This window comes from Drosophila tropicalis, unplaced genomic scaffold, assembly GCF_018151085.1.
Source record: "Drosophila tropicalis isolate 14030-0801.00 unplaced genomic scaffold, ASM1815108v1 contig_1187, whole genome shotgun sequence".
Lineage (NCBI taxonomy): Eukaryota > Metazoa > Arthropoda > Insecta > Diptera > Drosophilidae > Drosophila > Drosophila tropicalis.
The window spans coordinates 2,410,327-2,432,851 of NW_027172559.1; the positions used below are offsets into that span (position 1 = coordinate 2,410,327).

At 37.6% G+C, this 22,525-nt stretch overlaps 1 protein-coding gene across 3 annotated transcripts in view; it reads right to left on the bottom strand.

Moving 5' to 3' along the window:
- Nucleotides 1-22,525, bottom strand: part of fred (friend of echinoid) — a 112,938-nt gene that overhangs the window by 22,471 nt on the left and 67,942 nt on the right. For all 3 annotated transcript variants that reach the window (XM_068289721.1, XM_068289730.1, XM_068289739.1), the window contains exons 4-5: nucleotides 6,984-7,244; nucleotides 6,495-6,691 (exon numbers count right to left, since the gene is read on the bottom strand). In XM_068289721.1, coding sequence (XP_068145822.1) covers nucleotides 6,495-6,691; nucleotides 6,984-7,244 — 458 coding nt within the window. The remainder of the gene's footprint in view (nucleotides 1-6,494; nucleotides 6,692-6,983; nucleotides 7,245-22,525) is intronic.

Below are 22,525 nucleotides of genomic sequence, written 5' to 3' on the forward strand. Positions count from 1 at the left end.
GAGCTACAACAATGTTGCATTCATTAAAATCCTGTTAAAAAAGACCCAAAAAAAGAAGTAGAGAAGCTTTCCCTTCCACTTGCTGCAATGGCATTTGATGCAACCAAAAAATAAGAAGGAAACTTTTGCACCAAAGAAACATCAAAATGCCAACGGCAAAAACGGCAAAACTTCAAATCAGCTTAAGAAAACTGAGCTAAAGCCAACCCAAAATCGCTGCTGCCATGGAAAATCTTCAGACATAACAAGGACGGCCATGCCGAGCCGAAGCAAGGCAAGGCAAGGGCTTGAATTGGTTTTGGTTTTCACTTTTTTAGTGCCATCAAATTGGCCAACTTTTGCCAACTGCCACACAGTTAGTCAGCCAAGCAGCCAGGCAGCCAGCTTACCAACCAACCAGCCATTCGGCCGCATTTCTTTTGTGGTTATGCAAATGGCCAAATAGCTGGACAACGGCACTGCCATCAGCATCAAACCCAACACTGACACTAATTGCAATTGTGTGCAGCATTAGCACGTTTCTTTCCATTGCCATCTATCCTTCCCCTTCATACTCCCTCTCTTCCCCCATCCAACAGTTTGTCTGCGTGTAAAAAGGTTTTCGTGTTAGCCGAAAACTCAGCAGACGTCTCATTCCGTTTTTTCCCCGTCTTCGTTTCGTTTCTTTTTTTTTTTTTGTTTGGTTTCGTGTTGGCCCTAATCAAAAGAGACAGCCGTCTAGGACCACCAGCAGCATCTCGTTCGCCAACTGATATTGGCAAGCAATAACCAGGGAGCCATGCCACTCAGTTGCAAGTGAGATGTGTGTGCCTGTGCCACTGCCACAAATGTAAAGACAAAATCCCGAAAAACCAAAAAAGTTTTAAAAAACCTTGCTAGCAAGGAGAAGAAAGCAAAGTGTGACACATTCTTTTGTCAAGGTGTCAAAGCGGCCACATCCGCACAGTGGTTAGAAATTGCTTCAAATCATGTTAGTCATTTTATCTTGTTTATCTATTTTATGATCAATTAAATAATACTATTGAAATGTATTTATTAAAGCTCTTTTAGAATTTCAGTGAATATATTTCTGACAATCTCCTCAAAGTCGATCAGAGCACATAAGGTATAGAGGAAGTATCTAAATCAGTTGTGGGCAAATTTAACCAAATGTATACCAAACCCACCTGTATGTAGAAACTAAGAACTCTAAAATTGTAAAATACAACTAATTGCCATGCAAATAGACGTTTACTCTTTTAAAAGAATTCATTTAATGCATCAAGTTTTGAAAATAGTATAATTTTTAATACTTCTACACAAACAGATTTATTCGTTTCGGAATCGACTCTAAAACTTCGAACTGTTAATCAGCACGACTTACATTACTGGGATCGGTGGAAATTAAGTACTTGTGACTTAGTAGGGTTGCACACTAAGAGTAAGATTCAACTGCAGGTCAAGACTCAATTTAATAGATATAGCTATGTAATTATTTTTCGTATCATTTGTCTCGACACCAAAAATGTTATCTTATATTGAGCCAAGAGAAATAGGGGCACAAAAATATGAATTACTTGCAAATTTTATGAAACAAAGTATATTACAGGAAACATTTTAAATACGAGGTGTTTTGATGGTTTCTAGTTTCTATATTGACTTGTAAACTATGTCTCAAGGAGAAGGTCCCTTTGATACAAACAGAACTTAAAGAGCGTATGCCTATCAGGATATTGGTATTTAACAGAGGCTAACGAAATTTTGCTGACTAATATAAGGAAAACATTTTATATTTTTTTATCACAATTTGTTTTATAAACCCAAAACAGTAATTCGATAATAATTCTCTTTAAATTATTTCAAGGATTTTATATTGTTTTTTTTTTCTCAGTTCTTTGCATAAATTTGTAAAATGTCTTAGATTATTTGATAGACTCTTTGCCAGTGGCTTTAAAGTGGTAAACAACAATACATACATATGTCTTATTTTAATGCTTGTAGAAAAAACTTAATCTTAAAATAAATATGTATGTATGTATATTTGATAGCAACATTTTAAATTTGATAAAATATGGCTTAAATTGGCCTAACAAATAAACCTATTTCACATTCAAACATTTAAACTACAAATAAATTTTTCATTTCTTATAATTCCTTTAAATCTCTTCTTTGGCAAAAGAATCTATTCTAAAATTCCACACATGCTTTATTTTATTCAATCAGCTTATTAAGAAAAAATTCTTATGACCTTAGTACCATGACAATTGATATGAAAATATTTGGTCCAACTGAATTTTATTGCAAACTTTAAGTTGATGCGATTGCAAAATATTTGGTTAAAATGTAAGCGATTTACGATTTGTCTGCAATTGTTTGTTCTAACAATTTTCTCACATTATTGTCAAAATGCATTTGCATGTGCACACACACACACTCCTTGAGTTCACTTCTCTTCTATATGGGTGGTGAGCATCTTTTTATTCAAATTGAAATGTCTTTTCAACGGCTTTGCTTTCCACTTTACCACCAAACATAAGCAGTAGGAGCAGAAGACACAGCAGCCCAGGACGACGATCGATGAGTGCTGTTTGTCTTCGTCGCTAGTCGACGACTTTTTGGCCAAGGACTCAACGAATTTCAATGGTGCTGAGAGGTGAAGTAGGGGAAGAGAAAAAGCAATGGCAAAAGGTTTATTACGTGTACCGCATGCAACTGCATAAAAGTCACGTGCACACCTATGTTTCACCTTTTTGTCTTCCCGCATGCCGTTTGCCTTGAAGAGACATTTGCATTTGCTGCCTGACCGGCTGAAACGTGCCTCTCACATGCTCACATGTGAGGGAACGTATGTGTGTATGTGTGGCTAAAACTATGCCAAGTTGACAGCGCGCATTTTGTCTATGCGTGGCCACGCTGCGTATGCGCAATTTGTGAATGGCCTTGCTTTTGTCATCCAAAATCCACATCTCTGGTTTATTTCATTTCAATTCGCTATTTTCACCCTCTCTATTTTGCTTGCTTTATCTCTCTCTCTCTCTTTCTCTCTATCTTTCTGTCTCTCTGCATACTTTGTTTCATATATATTGCATGCGATATATATTTTTGATTCTCGAGCACACAATAATTCCATTTGGGATTTTCGCACGTTATAAAACACTCAGGCACTCAACCAACTTTCGCCTTGCTTTTCCCAACAACGACGACATGACGCATTGGGAGTTTATTTTTGAAATGACAGCGGAATATATATGTATCCATGTGTGTATATCTTTTTCTTTTGCTCCCCTACTATTCCATGTGTCCTTTATTTTCTAGCCTTCCACATAAATCAATCAAATGCAGTCAGAGCCGAGCTGAGAGCTGAGTGGAAAACACAGTGAGAAATCGAAACACATTGGCGGAGAGAGCTTTCAAGAATCCATGCAAACATTTTCAATTAAAAAATTGCTCTGCCATTTGTCAACCGGCTTCTACTCATTCTTTATCTCTCATTCTCTGATTTATCTAACTCTATCTCTATCTCCTTCTCTCTTTGTCTAATCTTGGCGAATTGCTTATCAATCACAATCACCGTCAAAACATTAGACAGCATCGTCTTTGCCTTGGCAACACATTCATATCTTGCTCTTTGTTATAAGCAATGCTTGTCAAACTGTTTGCACAAAATGAAATCAAAATTTGACTGAGACGAGATCTTAAATGATATATGAATATAGGAACTTCTAGTAGGTACTTAAACATCCTTCTTTAAGAACTATCATTAATTTTCTAAACTGTTTAAAATATTTTTTTTCCCTTTGGGCCAAAAATGTTTTGAGCCTTTGCAAAATGTAAAGTTATGATTATTGCATTCTTCAATCCTTCAATCCTCCATTTTTTTTTTAATTTTATAGAACTTAAATAAATTTTTAATAGTCGTACACATTCGAGTCATTAGCTTTGCTTGAATTTTACCATATATCTTTTCTCTCTGGCACAAGACAATTCAATGTACTTAATTAATGTTGCCGGCACCTTCTGTTGAAAACATGTTGCCGTTTGTTCTGCTTGATCAACGTGACCAAATCAGGCCATGTAGCAGCAGTTGTAGCAGCAGCAGCACATGACAGACACATAAAATAGGGCAAGAACATAACAAGAAGTAGCGAACCAACTGCCACTTGATTGTTAGTTATTGGAGGCATGACAACAGCAATGACAACAACAACGATAATAATAACAAAAGGTCTCAACTTGTCATATTAGCTGACAAGTCTTTAGTGCTACGTATACATCTTCACACACACACACACACACACATATACACTGACTCATGCAGAAACAGTCACCACAAAAGCGTTTTACCTGATATTAAATTTTATGCATACGCTGCGTATGCGCAATATACTTGTCACTTGTAAAGAATTTTCTTGCTGACTGCTCTCGCCACATGCATTTAATATGAAAATCACTAAAAATGACATGCTATGAAAATCTGCATAAAATTTATGCAATCAAATAAAATAAGAGCCATCATAGCACTTGCTTGTTGGTGAAGCAATAAATGGCAAAGCCAAAAAAATAAAGAAAAGAAAGTGTTTTCCATATGATGAACACAACTAAGGAATACCCTTTGCAGTTAATAGACAAAATAACAGTTTTTTATTGTTTCTATAATTGACAAAACTAGTGAGTGTTTTAAAAAAAAAAAAGAAAGATAAAATGTTTAGTAAACATTAATCAGTTTATGTGGTCGAAGATTCATTTATAATTGTCATGGCAACAAATGTGTTTTCTATTTGAATAGTGCAATTCAATTGAATTCGATCAATAAATATTAGAATATTTATTTACCTTTTTACAAACTGTATATTCTGATGAAAACGCATTTATACTAACGCCAATCACACCATATCCCCTATTTCATATAGAGGGTATAGGGTATAGAAAATGGGGGAAAATGAATCGTGGCTGGAGAGCCAAAAATATATTCATAGGAAAAAATAAATTGCAGCCATTTTTATACACGGATGCCGGATTTGTAACACCAACAACAACAAGAACAGCACGGACAACTCATATGTGTCGCAATTGTCGTCGTCAGTGTAACAAATATTTATAGTCCTTACTATGTGTACTTCTATTTGGCAAACGACAAAGAAAGAAAGCAAGAAAATGAAAAAGAAAATTCTAACCACAGACCAGACAACAAACAGAATAAGAATAAATGACAGCAACAAAGTGGTAAAATATGGTACAAACACACGGAGTAAGCGCGCTCTCGCTCCGTCTCTCTTCCTCTAGCCCGATGAGTGTGTGTGTGACTTCTTACCATCACATTTCCCTCTAGCCTTTTGCAATTTTGGTTTCTGCTATTTATGTTGCTCATTTAAAATCCATTAGTAGCAAGTCACTAGCAGCATGTGTAACTCTCTCCCAATTTCTATGTGGCTCAATGACCAATTTCGGGCCCAAAGCCAAATTCGTAAAAGTATGCCTCCAAGGTGCATTTAATGCTGATTTTGGGCCACAATGCACAATGGCAATAACAGTAGCAATGGCACTGCAAATGCCTTAGACGTCAAAACTTGCCTCTAGGTTACACAAAACAAACTCATTTCTTGGTCTCCAACAAGACATTTAACAACAATTGAATTTAGACCGGGTTTGCCTTTTGAACGTCAGTTGCCATCAAGGCATCATACCATCAAAAGCCTGCCATGAGCAGTTACGGCCTTTTAGACATAAACTTGATAGCCATTGGCACAAAACTCCATGAGAGTAAGCGAGTTAGGCAAAGAGAGAGAGAGGAAGAGTTTGCTAATATGGGCCATTGGTCGATATCCAAGGGGTGTAGTAGATCAAATATTACTCATCATATTTAATTTCTTTCCCTGGTTACACTTACTTTACTTGAACTGAATTTAAATTTAAGCAACTGATTATTTTATGTAAGAGCATAATTTATAATTCATATTCATTAAAATGAAACGTCCCATCAATTTGTATAATCAAATCAAACCTTTTGGCCAGTGACAACTTTCTTGGGCTACTGCCTAACAAATATTTCCCTTATTACATTTTATTTTAAACTTTCTCTCTTTACGTAATTCTTAACTTATAAAGAATGCAGCATAGTTTTATACTATCAGTAAGTATCAAAGACTTGGCTGTGTTATTACTTATGAAGTGGCTGCACAAATGAGCCAATGATGAGCTACCTATGAGCTATTGTGTGAAGAGTCTGTCATGTCTATCTCTGATATTGAGTTTCTCAAAAAGTAAGAGAAACAACTTTCACCGTAAGGTTAATTGGTAATAAAAGCTCGGGTTTTCTTTACACTTTTCTTTCACTTAAAAACTCAAAGAGTTATATATCACCTTGCTACTTGGCCTCTTCTGCTATAAAATTTGTCTATTAATAACAATTGTCTGGCTGCGAGTCATAAATTTTTGGATAACCTACAATTCACTCCCTTTGCTATAGTTTCTTGCCTTTGGTTCATGGCTTGTGGGTTCGTTTTTGGTGTACTTACAGTTGACATTTAGCGACACGCTGGTCTCCAGTGTATGACCCTCGGGCATGGCACGATTCCAAACGACGCATTTGTATTTGGCGCCATCGTCAGCCCGTCTGGGCACAATCTGTAGTGTGGCATTCGTATAGTGATTCTTGGAGCCGCCCTTCAGTGCATACGATTGCAATGGCACTGTACTACCCTCACGATACCAGCTGCCAAAAGAGAAAGAAGGATAAAAAAAATGGGAAAATAAGAGAAAAGCCAACGATTTAGTGCCAAAAAAGCATGAGCCAGCTGTGGGTTATTAATGAAGGCGACCCGTTAAGTGATTTACTTCCTACAGGATGTGCCTTAAACTGTCGCCGACCGCAACATCTACCCACCACACGAAGAAAAAAAAAAAATGAAATAAAAAACAACAGCGGTAAAAAAAAAAGGAAATTCTGTGTGAACTGAACTGAAATTGCTACATCAATTTTCATTTGCATTTTCATTTTCATTTACGTTATCATGGGATCCGGTGAACCGCCAATACTACTGCAGGTCAATTCCAGGGGCTTCTCTTCAGTGGCTACCGCAATATTCCCGGGCGTTACCATCGGCGGATGCGGAGCCGTCAGCACTGTCAAATTGTAGAACTCCTGATGCACATCGGCCCCAGTTCCCTTGGCCTTGATGCGGCACTCAAACCGTCCATTGTCTCGATTGTACGATGTATTCTTGATTTGCAGATCGTAAATACCACGACCCGGCCGAAAGTCCAAACTGAAATAAGAGAAAGAAGCAAAGAATCGTGAGAGAGTGAGTGAGTAAGTGAATGGGAACGGGAGTGGAAGACGATTTATTAAGTAAAGTGTGGATTGGGCTGGAGGCCAGAAGAGGACCACGGCGGATGGGCAAAAAGTTGTACTTTATGTAAATTGACTGCGGGCATATTTTCAGTTGATTTACAATGGCGGTAGATTTATATACATATATATTCGTACTTATATGTACTTATATATGTATAAACACAACCTACATAAAGTATGTTTGTTTCTGAAAACATTTGTTGTGTGTGTTAATGCACTGTAAATATGTAGAGTATTGCGGAAAATTACTTAAGCTAAGTTAAGCACTTTGAAATTTTAAATAGTTGTAGCTATGTTGCTTTGGTTTATATTTAAAAATTTTTTAATTTTTAAGAGTTGAGTCGGATCTTTTCTTCGTACGCCTTAGCGGGAATCAATATTCAAAGTTTGCCATCATATTTTCCCATGAAATTTGTATTCTTAGAATGTTATCTTTCGAGTTTTATATTTAGTATTTGCCTTCAAGAGAGAAGAGTATCTACAGGCCAATCATTTTGCAATCACATTAAAAAAAAAGGAAGATCTCACTATGTTTACATTAAGTACCACCGTCTGCCCTTTTGACCAAGTTCAACGCGTCGCCCAAAATAAAAACAGTTTCCGCATTGCTGTTCATTTTCCTTTTGGCTTGCGCTTTCTTTGACTCAGTCTACTTGTTTTTGTTGTTGGACAAGTATTTTTCCTTATTTTCCTTGTTTCTCCCGGGGTGATGGCGGCTTAAGGAGCAACTGGATGCGGGGTGTCAAAGGCAAAGCCGAAACGCGCGCGAAATAAAATGAAAAATGCTCATGGCAAATTAAGCGTCGAACTCATTTTTGTAAATTTATTAGCTCAATTTTTGTATAGTCAAGGACTCCTCCAGGACCAGTACATAAGGGTCGCTTGGTTTCTCAGTAGGTGGATATATATGGTTGCCGTGGGTTTCTGGTTTTTGGTTTGGTCTTACATTTTTATTAATTTAACATTTTGTTAGCCGAAAGAATAAAGAACCAACAAAAAAACAACAGAAAAAAATACAAAAATTCGAAGTAAAAAAATTGTAGAAAGAAAATACGAGATGAGTTGGCAGACGAAATGGAAAAACTCAATCAAGCGTAATAGCTTGAAACTGTTGCATGGCTAAAAGGTGAAAGAGGAGCATTTTCCATTTCTCCTTTTAATAAATATGAGAAAGCCTGTACATGAGCGTGAGTTATCATGCTCCTCCTTATCCATTTTCTGTTTCTCCCTGCTATTTGTGTTTTAAGTTTTTAATTTCTCTTGATGAGATTTTATATGCCAACCTCAAAAATCATATGCACTCGACATTATTAAACTGGAATCTTATAAACTTTTTGCGAGTGCACATGATGTGATGCAACTTGTGCCACGACCGAGAGATACCCTCCAACTATTAGTTCAAGAGTGAATTCGCATTTTATGTAGGAAAGTTTTAAACTCATATTTAAACTCAAGTAACCTCCAGTGATAATTACTTCCCCAGATATTATGAGAGATAACGACATAGTCTTTTTACGAATCATGTCAGGTCATTCAATGTTTTGGATCAAACCAAGCCAAACAAATCTGCTGATAATAATCATTTTGTTTAAATATAAAAGTATTATAATAGCTTCAAAAATGTTTGTCTATTCGAAAACTCAGCAGCATGCAACCAACCGTGTGTTTCAGTCAGTACAGGGTAGTGGAAGAAAAGAAGAAATTTCAATTTTGATAAGTTTTTATGAGGCAAGTTGTGTGTGTGTATACAGTGCACACATATGCAGACTGAAATGGAAATGTCTGCATTTTGTACCGTTAGCTGAGATTTTTTTCACATTCGCATTGCATTTCCGTCAGCGACTTTTACGAGGCTCGTGTGTCTTGAGTTTTCTGAAGAAGTAGTGGGTGGGGTGGGTGGATGGCTCTGAATGTGGGATGTGGGATGCAGCTCAAGCGAAGCACATAATTGCCTCTGCTAGGGCCTCCAACAACAGCAACAGCAGCATCAGCAGGAGCAGTACCAGCAATGTCCTTGCTAGAGCCAAAAAGGAATTTCTAATGTGAAAATAAGTGCTTCTTCTCTTACTACTACTTTTGCTGCTTCCCTTCGCTTATTATGTTGCATTGCATCGTTGTTGTTGTTGTTGTTATTGTTGTTGCCGTTGTTGCAGGACTCATGCAAAACAGTCGAGTCGCAGAATTGTTATGCAAATTGTTGCCAATTATATGGCAATGCCTCTGCCTGAATGGTTATTCACGTAATGCTTTAGAGTGTGTCTGTTTGTGTGTGTCTGTCTCTCTCTCTCTCTCGTCCTTTTTATTTTCCAAATGCATTGAACAATTACACTAAGCAGCATGATTATTGACCTAGAAAACAACTAACTGACTGACTTAAGAGCTTTTTACATTTACAATTTTGTCATCATTCAAGCAATTTACTTTTTACTCGATGAATTTAAGTCATCTTTAGGTTTAATGGAGAGTTAAAGCATGCAAATCGTTTTAAGCTAAAAACCAATTCAATAATGATGCAACTAGAACATTTAATTAGATGAAACAGATCATTTTTGAGAAATATCTAGGGAAAGTAACTTCTAAACGGAATAAAAGAATAGTTAGGAGAAAAGCTAGTGCAATGGATCAAGAAACTATTGAAACAAAGAGTTAAAGTCAAAATTACAACTGAGGGGCTAATATATACCAGGCATCTTAAGAACTACAAAAATACGGAGGTAATCAAAGATGATTACCTTTTCCTGTTAACATTTTTCAAAGAAAACAAGTTACAAATTTGAACTACCTAGAAAACTTTTTGTTTCATATTCGAAGATACATATCAGATAGCCCAGCCCAGAGCTCCTCGGGATTACCAGTTTCTTGTTAACTAGTCTAACTCAAAGTAGCTAAGAGTTTCTCATATCCTTGTTCCAGAATGCCAGCAGCGGTTAGAATTCGATGTCTTGTTAACGGTAACTAAAGCTCACTTTGTTGCTTCAATTGACTGACAAACTATATAAGTATATGTATGTGCACATACACATACATAGGTACATATATCTACATTTAGTCAGGGGGGCTGATTATGTTATTATCGGTTTAGTATCGAATCTTATGGCTTGCTGGCGGCTTGTGTCTTCGTCTCATGTGGTAACATAATTCAATTTACCAAAAGCGGGCATCCTGTCTTGTCAAGTCTCGTCGTTGTCGTCGTCGTCTCGCATGCCGGGGAGTCGTCTCATAAAAATAATAAACTCACAAGGAGAAAGTTTAAACGAAACAAAAAAAGTGTGGAGAAAATATGAAACAGAGAAAGCGCAGTGGCAAAGTGGCAAAAGCGCTAAATTCAACGCGCTTGGCAAAAAGGATATGCGAGAGCCGAATCCCCGAGTTTACCCCTCTTCAATGATGTGCGTTATGTGCGGATAATTGACTTTTAAAATGTGTGTGTGTGTGTGTGTACGATATCGCAACAGAAACAGCAACAGCAACAAAAGGGTCGTGACGTATAATTAAACGGCATATTGTCACGCATCCTTGCAGTCGGAGAGTAAACCAAGTGAAGGGAGAGGGAAGAACAAGTAAACTGAGGGTTCAACGTCAAGGACAAATGGCGCAACGAATTGGGTTTTTTGGATGGTGTTGGCTCTGGAAATGACTCTGTGTTGTCTGGGTTGTTGTGTTACGTTGATGCGGCCATTAAATGTTGGGTGTCCTTGCTGCTGCTTTTGCTGTTGTCCTTGTGGTTGGCTAAATAAGTGTGAATGCAATGATGTGTGGAAATAGGGGGACAGAGTCGGTATTAGGTGAGAAGTGGCAAGATAGAATTACATCAAATTATAGGTGGATAAAACGCAAATTGCATCGAAATAAATGAAATCATGTAAGCTAAATTTAACACCGAACTTTATATACCCTATGGAATCTTATTCTTTCTATTAAAAATATCTGATTAATGTGGCCAAATGAACTTGTATATACACATTGCATTAACTATATTTAATAATCTTATTTTTTAAATGACATAAGGAAATGCTAAGCAGTTAAGATTTTATTGATAATTACATGGTAATTGGAGAATTTCAGATTAATTGGCAGGCCTTGGGAAAATATTCTCCGATTTGGATTATTTGTTGCGGATTCCCTGACAAGATATGATAAATAATTCTATTTGCAATTCATTTATTATTAATAAATGCTACGCAACTCGGAACAAATTATCTAGAATATTGTGTAATCCCCTTATCAGATCTATCACTTGGCATAATGCTCCGACTTTTGCATAACAAAAACAGGTCAAACAAGTCAGCAAGCACACAAGCAAACAAACTCACATTAGGAGTACCACCAACTAGACTAGACCAGAGACTAAACCAGACCACAGAAGAGAAGTCCACCAAAGCCCAGCCTCAACATTCATCAAGTTATTCACACAATTTCCGCCAACTCTGGTGTCCAGTTGCCACCACCACCACCAACAAGTTCACCTCCATCCCTGTTACCCTTTGGAGCTGATTCAACCACAGTCAGTGACTTATTTATGCAAATGGCCATAACAAATGAGGCGCACAGCCAACAGGACGGAGGGGCAAAGACTTAGGGAGTTCATGGGGAGTGAGGCAAACCGCACAGTGGAAACGATTAATTTGGTGCCGGGAGTTTCAAGTAGGAGCTCAGAAGCTCCCTACAACAAATAGGTCTGACCGTGGGGCAAATGCATGATGGAAAAGAGACTTGCAGTGTATGTCTCAATTGTACCAATGTTGCTCATCAGCGACTAGATCCCTCCCTCTCACTCTCTCGCTCTGGCGCAACGGTAGGCGGCGGACTCATTATTGAAACATGTTGCTAACATTTGTTATGCAAAGGCGACATTCATGCTAAATGTGACTGGAACCAGAATACTCTCGGGTGGCAGAGGGGCAAGAAGAGTGGAATATGGACACATGTATCTGTATCCATCAAGCTTATTGGTTCACTCCAGGCTGTCCTCTGCCTCCGCTTTTGGCTCCATCTCTTTGTGTGTGTGTTGTGTCCTGGTCCATGACAGTGTTTGCTTTGCTCTTGTGCAAAATTTCTATAAATGGCTATCCTCTTGCTCCTGCTACTTTCTCTACTGAGTGCCACGCCTTAACCGTCGTTTCTCTATTGGCAATTTGATGCTGTGTGTTGACTTTATCTTCTGCTCGAGCGTCAGAGCACGGATTGAAACAAGTTTTGTCTCGTTTTGGGTAGGTGGTGTCTCCCTTTCGCCGTCTTCTTTGGTCCCTTACGCCTTTGTGCCTTTCAAAATCAATGCAATGTCCTGACATGTAAGAAAGAGACAGGGAAGGTGCGACCAGGGAGCATACAAAGAGTGCGATAGTGGGGAGCGGGGACGGTGTGGCCTTGCCAGCTAAACTATTTACGTTATGCGATGTTGTTTTTGTTGTTTTTATTTGTTGGTGCCGCTTCTGATGTTGCTTTGGATACAGTTGCCTCTTTTTGCATCTTTTTTTCCTGTCTTTCTTTTTCTTCTTTTGGCACCCCTCTTTAACGATAAATGTGTGCAAATGACAGCGATATGACAGGTCAAGGTACAGAAGGAGCAAGAGTAGCACCCTTGATTCCTGCCAAAGGTTTTAGTGTCACTGTCACCAGGTGTTGATAAAAAAAAAAAAAAAAAAAAACGACCCATACATTATACGGCAACAGCAACAGCAGCAATAATAACAAAGGTTAAAGCTCACATTCGCTATACTTTGACATTCTCAAATGCCAATTTAATGTGTTCATTTTTCACCAATATTATTACATTTCATCGATTTTTGGCCCAACAACTTTAAAAATTTCAAAATTTTTTAAAAATTTCTTTTAGATTTCTTTATTATAGCCAATTTTAAATTTCATTTTTAGCACAAATCCCATTCCAAATCGGGTTCAAGTTTTTCATGAATTATAAATACGGACAATTTAAACTTGTGAATAATATTCACTGAATATTATTAACATTGTGAATTCTCAATTGGCAAGAGATGCCAAGGATTCTATTTAAAATAAGGCAGTATTTTCTTTTTCTTCAAAAATAATATTTCCAATAAATTAGATCCTTGCAAACGGCCTGTACGTTTATTATTATCAAGCTGTTTGCAATGCTATTGGCCATTCTCTAGAAGTTTGCATCTTATCAAGACAACGAACCAAAACATATTTGTATATTTGTCCTACTTCGGCTGATAGAAACCTGCTCCACACTAACTCAACCACCTGAAGAGAAGACCGACTATAATGTAAGTAAGAAACTTTGAAAAAGAAGTAACTATAAAAGTTTCGAAGATTACATTTAATACGCCCGATCATTTCAGTTTTCATATATTTTTTTGTATGATGATGTATTAACACTTTATTTTCAAAAAGAGTGAATGAACATATTTTGAAAATCGCTGACCGCTGACCGCACATCTTTAATAAAAAGTTAATTTGATTTATTTAGAGCCTGCTTGATGAATTGACTCGAAATGAAACATTTATTAGTGTGATAGTTAATCAGAAGACAAAATGCCACAATATGAGATCTAGTCACATTGTTTGTTCTTCTTATGCTTATGTCCTCTTCGTATGACTACAGGGTATTGAAGCTCCTTTTTTTATGTGGAAATATTAAAATGAGGAACGACATGGCATAGATAGGTGGTGTCTCGTTTCTCTCAATTGAAATTTTATAAGGCTGAATGAGACTGCATTTGTTTTGTGTGTTGCTTGATTTCCATTTCCCTGTTTATTCTGTGTAGAAAAGTCTTTCTTGGCTAAAAGCCGCAATGACTTTTCATATTGACAATATTTCGTGGCTATAAATTGGAATGCGGTATGGTAAAAGGAAAAGTATCTCATGCATCAACCTCAAGCCAGCAGCTGCTACTGCCATTGCCACTGCCAGTCTCCCTGTCTCTCTGTGTATTTTGTGTGTCCAGTTTTCTCCGCATATTTCTCGTCTGTCACTGATTTCTCAATAGATTTCTCCACAATGAGAAAGACTGGTAGAGAGGAGGAAACCGAGAAATGTGCATAAATCATAAATGTGGCTAGCGAAAAGAAGTAGAGAAGGAGGAGAAAGCTTTAAGCAAAAGTCAAACCACTGACAGTTGCATAGCCAAACATTGAAAAAAAGATACAGCTGTGCTTGTGGTTTTTGGCTTGCTTCTGTTTTTTTTTTTTTTTTTTGTGTGTGTGTGCGTGTTGTGCAACATTTTTTCCCCTTGAAAATCCCCCCACTTGTATCCTTGACTCTGCCACTGTCAGTTTTTATTTGCTACTTTTTTTTGCTTTCTTTTGGTAGCAGTAACAGCAACATTGGCAGTAAAATTTTCTGCTGTGTTGTCGCCGCAGTCAAAATGACTGTGAAAAATAAATGTTAATATGGCGAAATCCAAGACAGACCCTCACCATTCAACCCCTTTCCCAGCTCCCGAGCTCACCCTCTGATAAGGTCAGAACTGACATAACTCTTTTTACCATAAAAATGCCAAAGCATAAGGAAAACAGTTTAAATACAAAAGCATAGTTGATTCTCCTCACTCAGTTGGCATAATTTAATAGAATTTTTTCACTCCGATCCCTTTACCTCTTCTCGGCTATAATCTTCTTTGGTCTGGCGTGGTGTGGTTTTAGTCTGTGCCTCGTTCCACCATAAGTTATAATCCTAGCGACCAGCCAAAAGGAAAATTTGCAGCAAACCTTCAAAATTTATTAGCATCGCGCTTTTTGTTTGGTATTCCTTATCCTCTACCCAGTTCTACTCAGTCTAGTCTCTGGCTCACTCTCTCTCTCTCTCTCTCTCTCTCTCTCATACTCCTAATATTTTCATGTCTACTTATTTACGAACTTCACGCAACTGTGAAACATGGTACCCATACACTCATACATACATATATAAATACATATCTCTGTGTGCGTGTGTCTCTATATTTATGCAACACTTTGCATATTTATAGCAATAATTTTTTTTGGGCCTCTCGCACACTGTCAAAACATTTGCAACTGAAAACAGAGCATCTAAATGCATTGCTTGAAAAACCTAAATCTAAATTTACGCGAAGTCAAAAAAGTGAATTCTCAATTATTACTTTCTTTGTTATTCATATTATTTAAATTATTATATTAAAATTAATATTAGGATGTTTCTATTTCAGTTTACAGCTTTGTTAAGCTTTTGTGTAAAATAATTCTGTAATTTTTTCATAGGTTCCTATTATGATCCTAAATAAACACACGATCTATTATAACTGACATACAACAGATTAGAATATATTAGAAATATGGCAGCTCTGCAAAAATTTGTGTAGACAATGCCAAGAAAAAATATTTTAAATTGAACTTTAAGCTTTTAAAGTTTAAGACAAATTGGCAAAGACAAAATAGTTTGTCATTATTTTTAAGGGCATACAAAAGTCGACTGCTTCATTACTAAATTGTTTCAAGTAAATTTTGTTTTATTTTTTATGTTATTTTATGCTGTTTACTGTTTTAGCAGTTGCTTATGCATATTTTGTGATTCACTTTTTCGTCCTTTTTTTCTTTCGTGTTGTTCTGGTTACTTTTTTTCGTTTTGTTCTTTGTCTTTTGTCTGTCTTGCGGTTTTTCTTGCATAAATATGATGTTGATTTTTATGATTTTTATAATGTTTCATTATGTTAGGTTTTACGACGCATAAGGGAGCTGCCTACTAGGAGACTGCGGCTGCGGCGGCTGGAGGAGTAGCGGTGGTGTTGGCACACATGTTAAAGTCATATACATTCATATGTATGTATGTTTGTATGTATGGGAAAAAGAGAGTTTCGGTGTATATCTTGCTTCGTTTCCTGGGCTAAATTTATGGGCCCTTTGCTTACAGTTCGCTGTTGTTGTTGCTGTTGCTGTTATTATTTTGCTATGCCATATTTTGTTTGACAGTGTTACCAAACCTAACCTAACTGGGAGCTAGAGTCTTTGTTCTCGCCCTCCACACTCATTGTTTAAGCCATATTACCCCTCCTTTTACACATTTTATGTGCTCTCAAAAGCCAATTTTGTAGAGATTTGCTTTTGGTCCGAAACTTGCGGCCCTTCATTATAAGCGCATAATCTTTACGAAACACATACACAAGACAACACACACCACACACACACACACACATACGACCTAGCCTCAGCTAAAAATGAAATGGCTAAGCCTCCCCCTAAGCCCTGTTTTGCCCTACCCCCCATAACTTCCCTTAGCTCATTCTTTAACTATTTCCTATGGCAGCCATTTTGTTAGATAATTTTTGCCGGAAAATTTTAAAGCTTCGCATATTGAACAACTGTTGGGAACAAAAAAAAGTTTCACTCTAATACCCTGACATGGAGCACCCCCCGCCAGGAGGATGCCCTGCATCCTGCTATCTCCCATATCCACATGAAGAGGCTTCCTGCCTTTCCCCCTGACTGTGTGTCTATGTCTAATTTCTTTTTTTTCTTCTTTGTTGCTGGCCAAAAAATTTTATTTTTTTTATGATCCGCCTTACAAATGAGTTTTGCGCCTCTGACAAGGCCACCTACTAGTCGCATTAGAGGCGTCTCGGCTGCCACCTAAGTGTGAGGCGTGGCCATTTCCTTTCCAAAGAGCAACCGACACCACCTCCCGCCTTGACGGGGTCGTTCAGTTGTATTGCCTGCTTTATGACAGTTTCATAGACTTTTTATGTTTATACCCTAAGCGTTTAGTGTGCGCAGCTGTTGCTCTCCAATGGAAGCTAAGTTACACTTTGAGTTTGTTTCTTTCTTTTCTCACTCACTACAGTAAAGACTCTTGACAATAACCCGAAATTGATTTCAATATTATAATAAATTTAATTTTCAATATAGAAACTATATTGTAATACCCTATAAACATAATCTATCTTTCCTTAGCACACCATTCAATTCCCAGAGTTTTTTGTCTTTAAAATGCTTGACACTCTTATCTTCCATAATTTTTTGCCATCCTATTATATTTCTTTTAGGGTTCTTGGTATATTTCATCTACTAGGAAACACGATTTCGATACCGACTTTACCAGAAGCAAATTATTGCTCTTTCTGATTAAAATAAAGCAAAGTTCCTTCTCACTTGAGTTTCCACTGTGGCTAAAATGTGTTTGTTTCGTTTTCGGGGAGGTAAGAAGGGTGGCTATATTTATATTTGCTTTTCTTATCTGCACGTAATTAAGGCAATGGTCTAGTCCCAACTGTGTCTAACGGGGCCCACCTAGAAGGCCGTTCATTCTAATCATCATCATCGCCATCATTGCTATCCTTGTCATCATCATCGTCAAGCGGTTGTCATCTAGAGTCAGCCCCTTAACCCTGCATCACTCCCACCAATCCCCCATGAATTTCTTTCCCCCCATTGCGGCCATTCGTTGTTGTTGTAGCCAACATTTGGCGGCGGCTTCAAACTAGTTTCTTTTTACAATGCCCTCGCGGGAGCAATAATGTCTGGGCCGCCAGGGCAGCAGCTGCCTACCCAAAAAACACCCATCTCAACTCTCACTCTTCAACCAGAAATTGCTCTTATTTGTTTTGAGGGAGAGAAATACAAAAATATTTCGCCTGAAACAAAGAAACAAAAGGAAAAAAACATTCTCAACATTCTTCAGTTGCACCTGCGACTCCACCAGCGGCAACGACTGCGGCATCCTTCGACAGCTTGCGCTGATTGGTAACAGGTTACAGTTATCAGTTAACAACATTTTTAATTACTCAATGCTTTTGGCCTTTATTGTGGGATGGGTTCAATGCAATTAAAATTCTTTGCTTTTAAATCGAATATTGAGAGTGCTGGAAAGAAGATACTTAAATATTCCACTAAAAACTATGAGTATGAAAGGCGACCAAATTATATTGATAATAACTTAGCTATTTTAATATAAGTTCAGTTTAATAAAATTTTATAAAAGTTCTGTAACTAAATTCTAAATATTTCTGAATTTGATTTAAAGTATTTGATTTTGTTTTTTATTGTCAAATATAAAGAAATAAAATGAAGAATTTTGAAGGTACTTGAGATATTTTAAAGTTTTTAACATTGCGATGAATTTTGGAAAAAAGTCGACAATATTAAATAATAATTTCAAATTTTTAAAGGTTTAACAAGAATTTACTTTAGTTCCCTTTAGTTGGCATAAGACCAACCGACACCAAACCGATCACAAAATCACGTACTATTTTGGGCTCGCATTGTCGGAAATTGCATAATTTGGACAAAAAAAAAAAAATGTATTAATCTGTCCTGTGAAAAAATTCATGCCAGAGCTCTTCTTCCCTGTGGTTTTTTTTCCTAATTAAAACTGGTTTGTCTAGCTTTGCGTGGGATATCAAATGTTCTTCACTGCATTTTAATGAGGGACTAGCGTTTAGACCTCTTCACTTCCATCTCCGCTTCCGCCCAACTCTAACTTCCTTCCGACTGACTCTAAAAAACCTTCTATCTTGGTTCTTTTATATTTGGATATTTGCACTTAATGAGCTTCACCCCTCATAAACTTTTAGTCATAAACTATTTTCGTCCCTTAAAGCACATTAAAAATATAGCATACAACTGAACCTGGCGGTTTGACGTAGAGGCGTAAAGAGAGTAAGAGGCAGAAGCCATTAAATTTGTAGGCACACATCCTTAAGCCAATTTTGATAAGCAAAAAAGAGAGGGAGAGGAACCAACTTGGATGTGGATGAGTGAGAGTGGGAGTGCGAGTGCGAGGATGAGGCATGGGATATTTCCTTCATTGTCTGTCAATGTTGAAATAAACCAGCGAACGAACGAACGCACGATACGATAAAAAAATATTTCTACATTAAAGGTGACAGCGGCAGATGTCGGTCCTTGGTCCTGGCTGGTCCTAGTTGGTTTCTGGTGCTGGCAGTGCCAAACAGGAAACAAACAAACAAACGCGCAGCAATGCAAACAGAAGCCATGCCAGAATGACAGGCAGAGGAATATCGTGGAGCCCGAGGAGTAGGAGACACGAGGTAGGAGCATTGCGTGTGTTTATTTTGTCGTAAATTGATTTTAACGGCGAATGACAAACAGCAGCCAAGCAACAGCAGCAACAACAACAATGACAACAACGCCATTTTGCAGCATTTAAAAAATGTATTTAAAAGACATAGAAAAGCTAGGTCGGGAGGTGGGGAAGCAGTGTGAGTAAACGAGACGCTGCATATTCATTTTCTGATTAGAAAAATTATTACATAAAATTTATGTACGTTAGTTGCTGCGAGGAAAGCGAGCGAGATGAAAGCAGCAAACAAGGACAAGGACAACGCAAAAAGTTTATGAGCTGACTGGAGGATACTCAAGACGACGACGATGTCGAGGAAGGCGAAGTGGAAGAGTAGAATAGGAACACAGACAGACAGACAGAGCAGCCCCAAAGGCTGTTAATGGCTTCCTTTCAAGGCTAACAGCGCCAACCAACCACCTGGCTGCTGCTCCTTCAACTTAGCTAAACTGTGTTATGGCAACCACAAAACAGCAGCAGCAACAACAACAACAACAACAAGAGCAACCAGCTTAATAAATGTCGACACAAAAGATAGAAGAGTAAGAGAGACAGGCAGGGAGGAGAGAAAAAGAGAAGGCAAGAGTATGGCGTCTCGTGACTACCTTGCAACATGTTAAGCAGGTGTTTCCAAATCACTTACGTTGAAACATACCAAAACGTACAGCAGCAGCAACAAGGATGATGATGATGCTGCTGCTGCTTCTGCTGGTGCTGTTGCTGCCGGCAGCAACATTGTCAACGACTTGCAAAACAATAACAACAATGCGGCAAATCAACAACAAATTTAACAACATCAACTTTAGCAAACGTTGCCAGAGATGATGGGAGGGACAGCTGCCCCTCAACTTGCCTTTCACCACCTCGGCAACTTTCCCAAATGCAATTCCGCGACAAATGCACATTAGACGCAACCGCAAACATGCAACAAAATCAAATAATATGGGGCTTAACACACAAAGTGATACCCTTTAGTCTATAAAATATTACTAACACAGAAAGGTAAAAAATAATTCAAAAATAACAAGCATTACAATTAATAATTGCTTGACTTATGGGCCAATCATTTAGCTAAACAAGTTTCAATTAGTGATCACAGGATACATATTCCTAAGACCTTATCCATTTGCTTTAAAACTGTCTAATGTATTTTGAATTTGGTACAGTTTGAAAATAAAATCAGAACCGTAAAGAACTAATGCAAACAAACTTTAATTATAGTTTCATTTTCTGCTTTGTTAAATATAGATAAAGTTAAATATTTGTTTTAAGTTAAACAGAAAAATATTTGTGGTATTTTATAATTATTAGACATGTTTTTAAAAGGACCGCTATCTATAAAACAAGCACCAGGATAGTACAATTTATTTGAATCAAAGTATTGTGTTATGCTAGATATGAATTGAGAACAACTAAAATATCACGACGGCTAATTAAATCTAATAAAACCTAATTTGCTGGTTTTTTAAAAGTGTTAAACAAATTTAGTCAAAATAATAGAAGTATTTATGAGCGTTTAGAAAACCTCATATTATTTCAATAAATAATTAGAAATTATAATAACTGCAAATATTATTATATTACTATGCTTTGAGAACCTATTTTTATATAGAGTATGTTTGAGGAAAAAAAAAATTGTCAACTGAATTATTCATAAAGTTTGTCGGAGAAACGGAGGCGGCCGAGGCACTTGCTTCCTGTGTGTTCGCAAACCGTGGCTTCTGGGTTTTCTCTGTCTCCGTCTCTGTCTCCCTCTCTCGCTTTCTCATTTACTCTCACGCATTCGACTTGGCTCTTTTGCTCTCTGGTGCTGTTGCGGCAAAGAATGGCGGCCGGAAGTACACGTTGACAAGTCGCACTTCGTACAGCGGACAACTTCCGGTGTGGGCTTTGGCTATGGTTGGTCTCTCTAGCGGCTGCTGCTGCTCTCTCCTCATATCGCCTGCCTCCTGCGGTTTGACTCGATGCCTGGCAAAAGCTTTATGAACTTCATGTGAAGCGCTGTCCCCACCCCTCTCCGCCATCGTTTGACTACCTCCAGCAATTGTTATTGCATGCGTATTTGCATAGAGAAGGTCAGAACGCGGGTAGGCGTACAGGCACGAAGCAGCCAAGAACCAAAACCCAAAGGATGAGGTTCACTTTGCCCATGTTGTTGTGGTGTCCTGCCTACATGTGTATGAGTGTGCGTTTATAGTTGTGGTATGTGGGTTTACGTATGTCTGGAGGCTTAAGCTAACTTTAAATTACGCTTAGCCAGTAAAATTAATTTACGCGACGACAACAGCAGAACCAACAAAAACAATTCACCAGCAGCGGCAGGAACAATCGCAGCAACAATGCGCCACATGGCAGAACACTAAGCCCAGGCCTCCTCCCTCCAGTTGGGATACCCATGAAACTCTGCCCTGCCATTTGGCCGATTGCAAATCGCTTAAATCAGTGTTGGCCAGGCCATATAATGTTTAAGGCAATTAAATGATTTCAATGTGGCAACAAACGAGTTGGCAATTTTGCTAACAAAATTGCTATATTCCATCATCCAAAGATTAGTTTTGGAATGGAAACATTTTCCACTTAAAAGATTGATGGATAACCATTTTATTGCCTTGCCTCCTGACCCCATCCTCTATGCCACTCTGTTTTCCGAAATGATGATGATATTGGCATTTTTTCATGTTGTTTAAGTGCCACAAATATTGAAAAGAAATCAGATGGAGGAAGTGAAAGGCGGGGGTCAAACAATCAACAAAATTTGCTCTTCATTGAACAGATACAGAGAGAAGAAGTGAGCGAAGGAAAAATATCGAAGAAGGAAACTCAGCATCAATATGAGCATCAGCGACGCCTGCGGAAGGCATTTTTCAATTGTATTAAAAGAAAATTTAATACGAAACTCATGTTGTCTATCGATTTTTAATTTTGATTTGTTAGCAAGCAGAAAATAAATAAATAAGCAAGCCACACTCATCTTTTGTTGTGGTAAAAACAAAAAGCAAAAGAGAACAAAAAAAAAAAAAAAAAAAAAAAAATACATAATCAAACAATTTGCCCACAGAGAGAAAAATTCAATGGGGAAAGTCCAAGATAGACCAAAAAAAAAAGTCAATAAGAGGAAATGTCTTCCATGGTATTGACTTTTTCATTTCGCTTCGCTTTCAATATTGATGCTCCATATACAA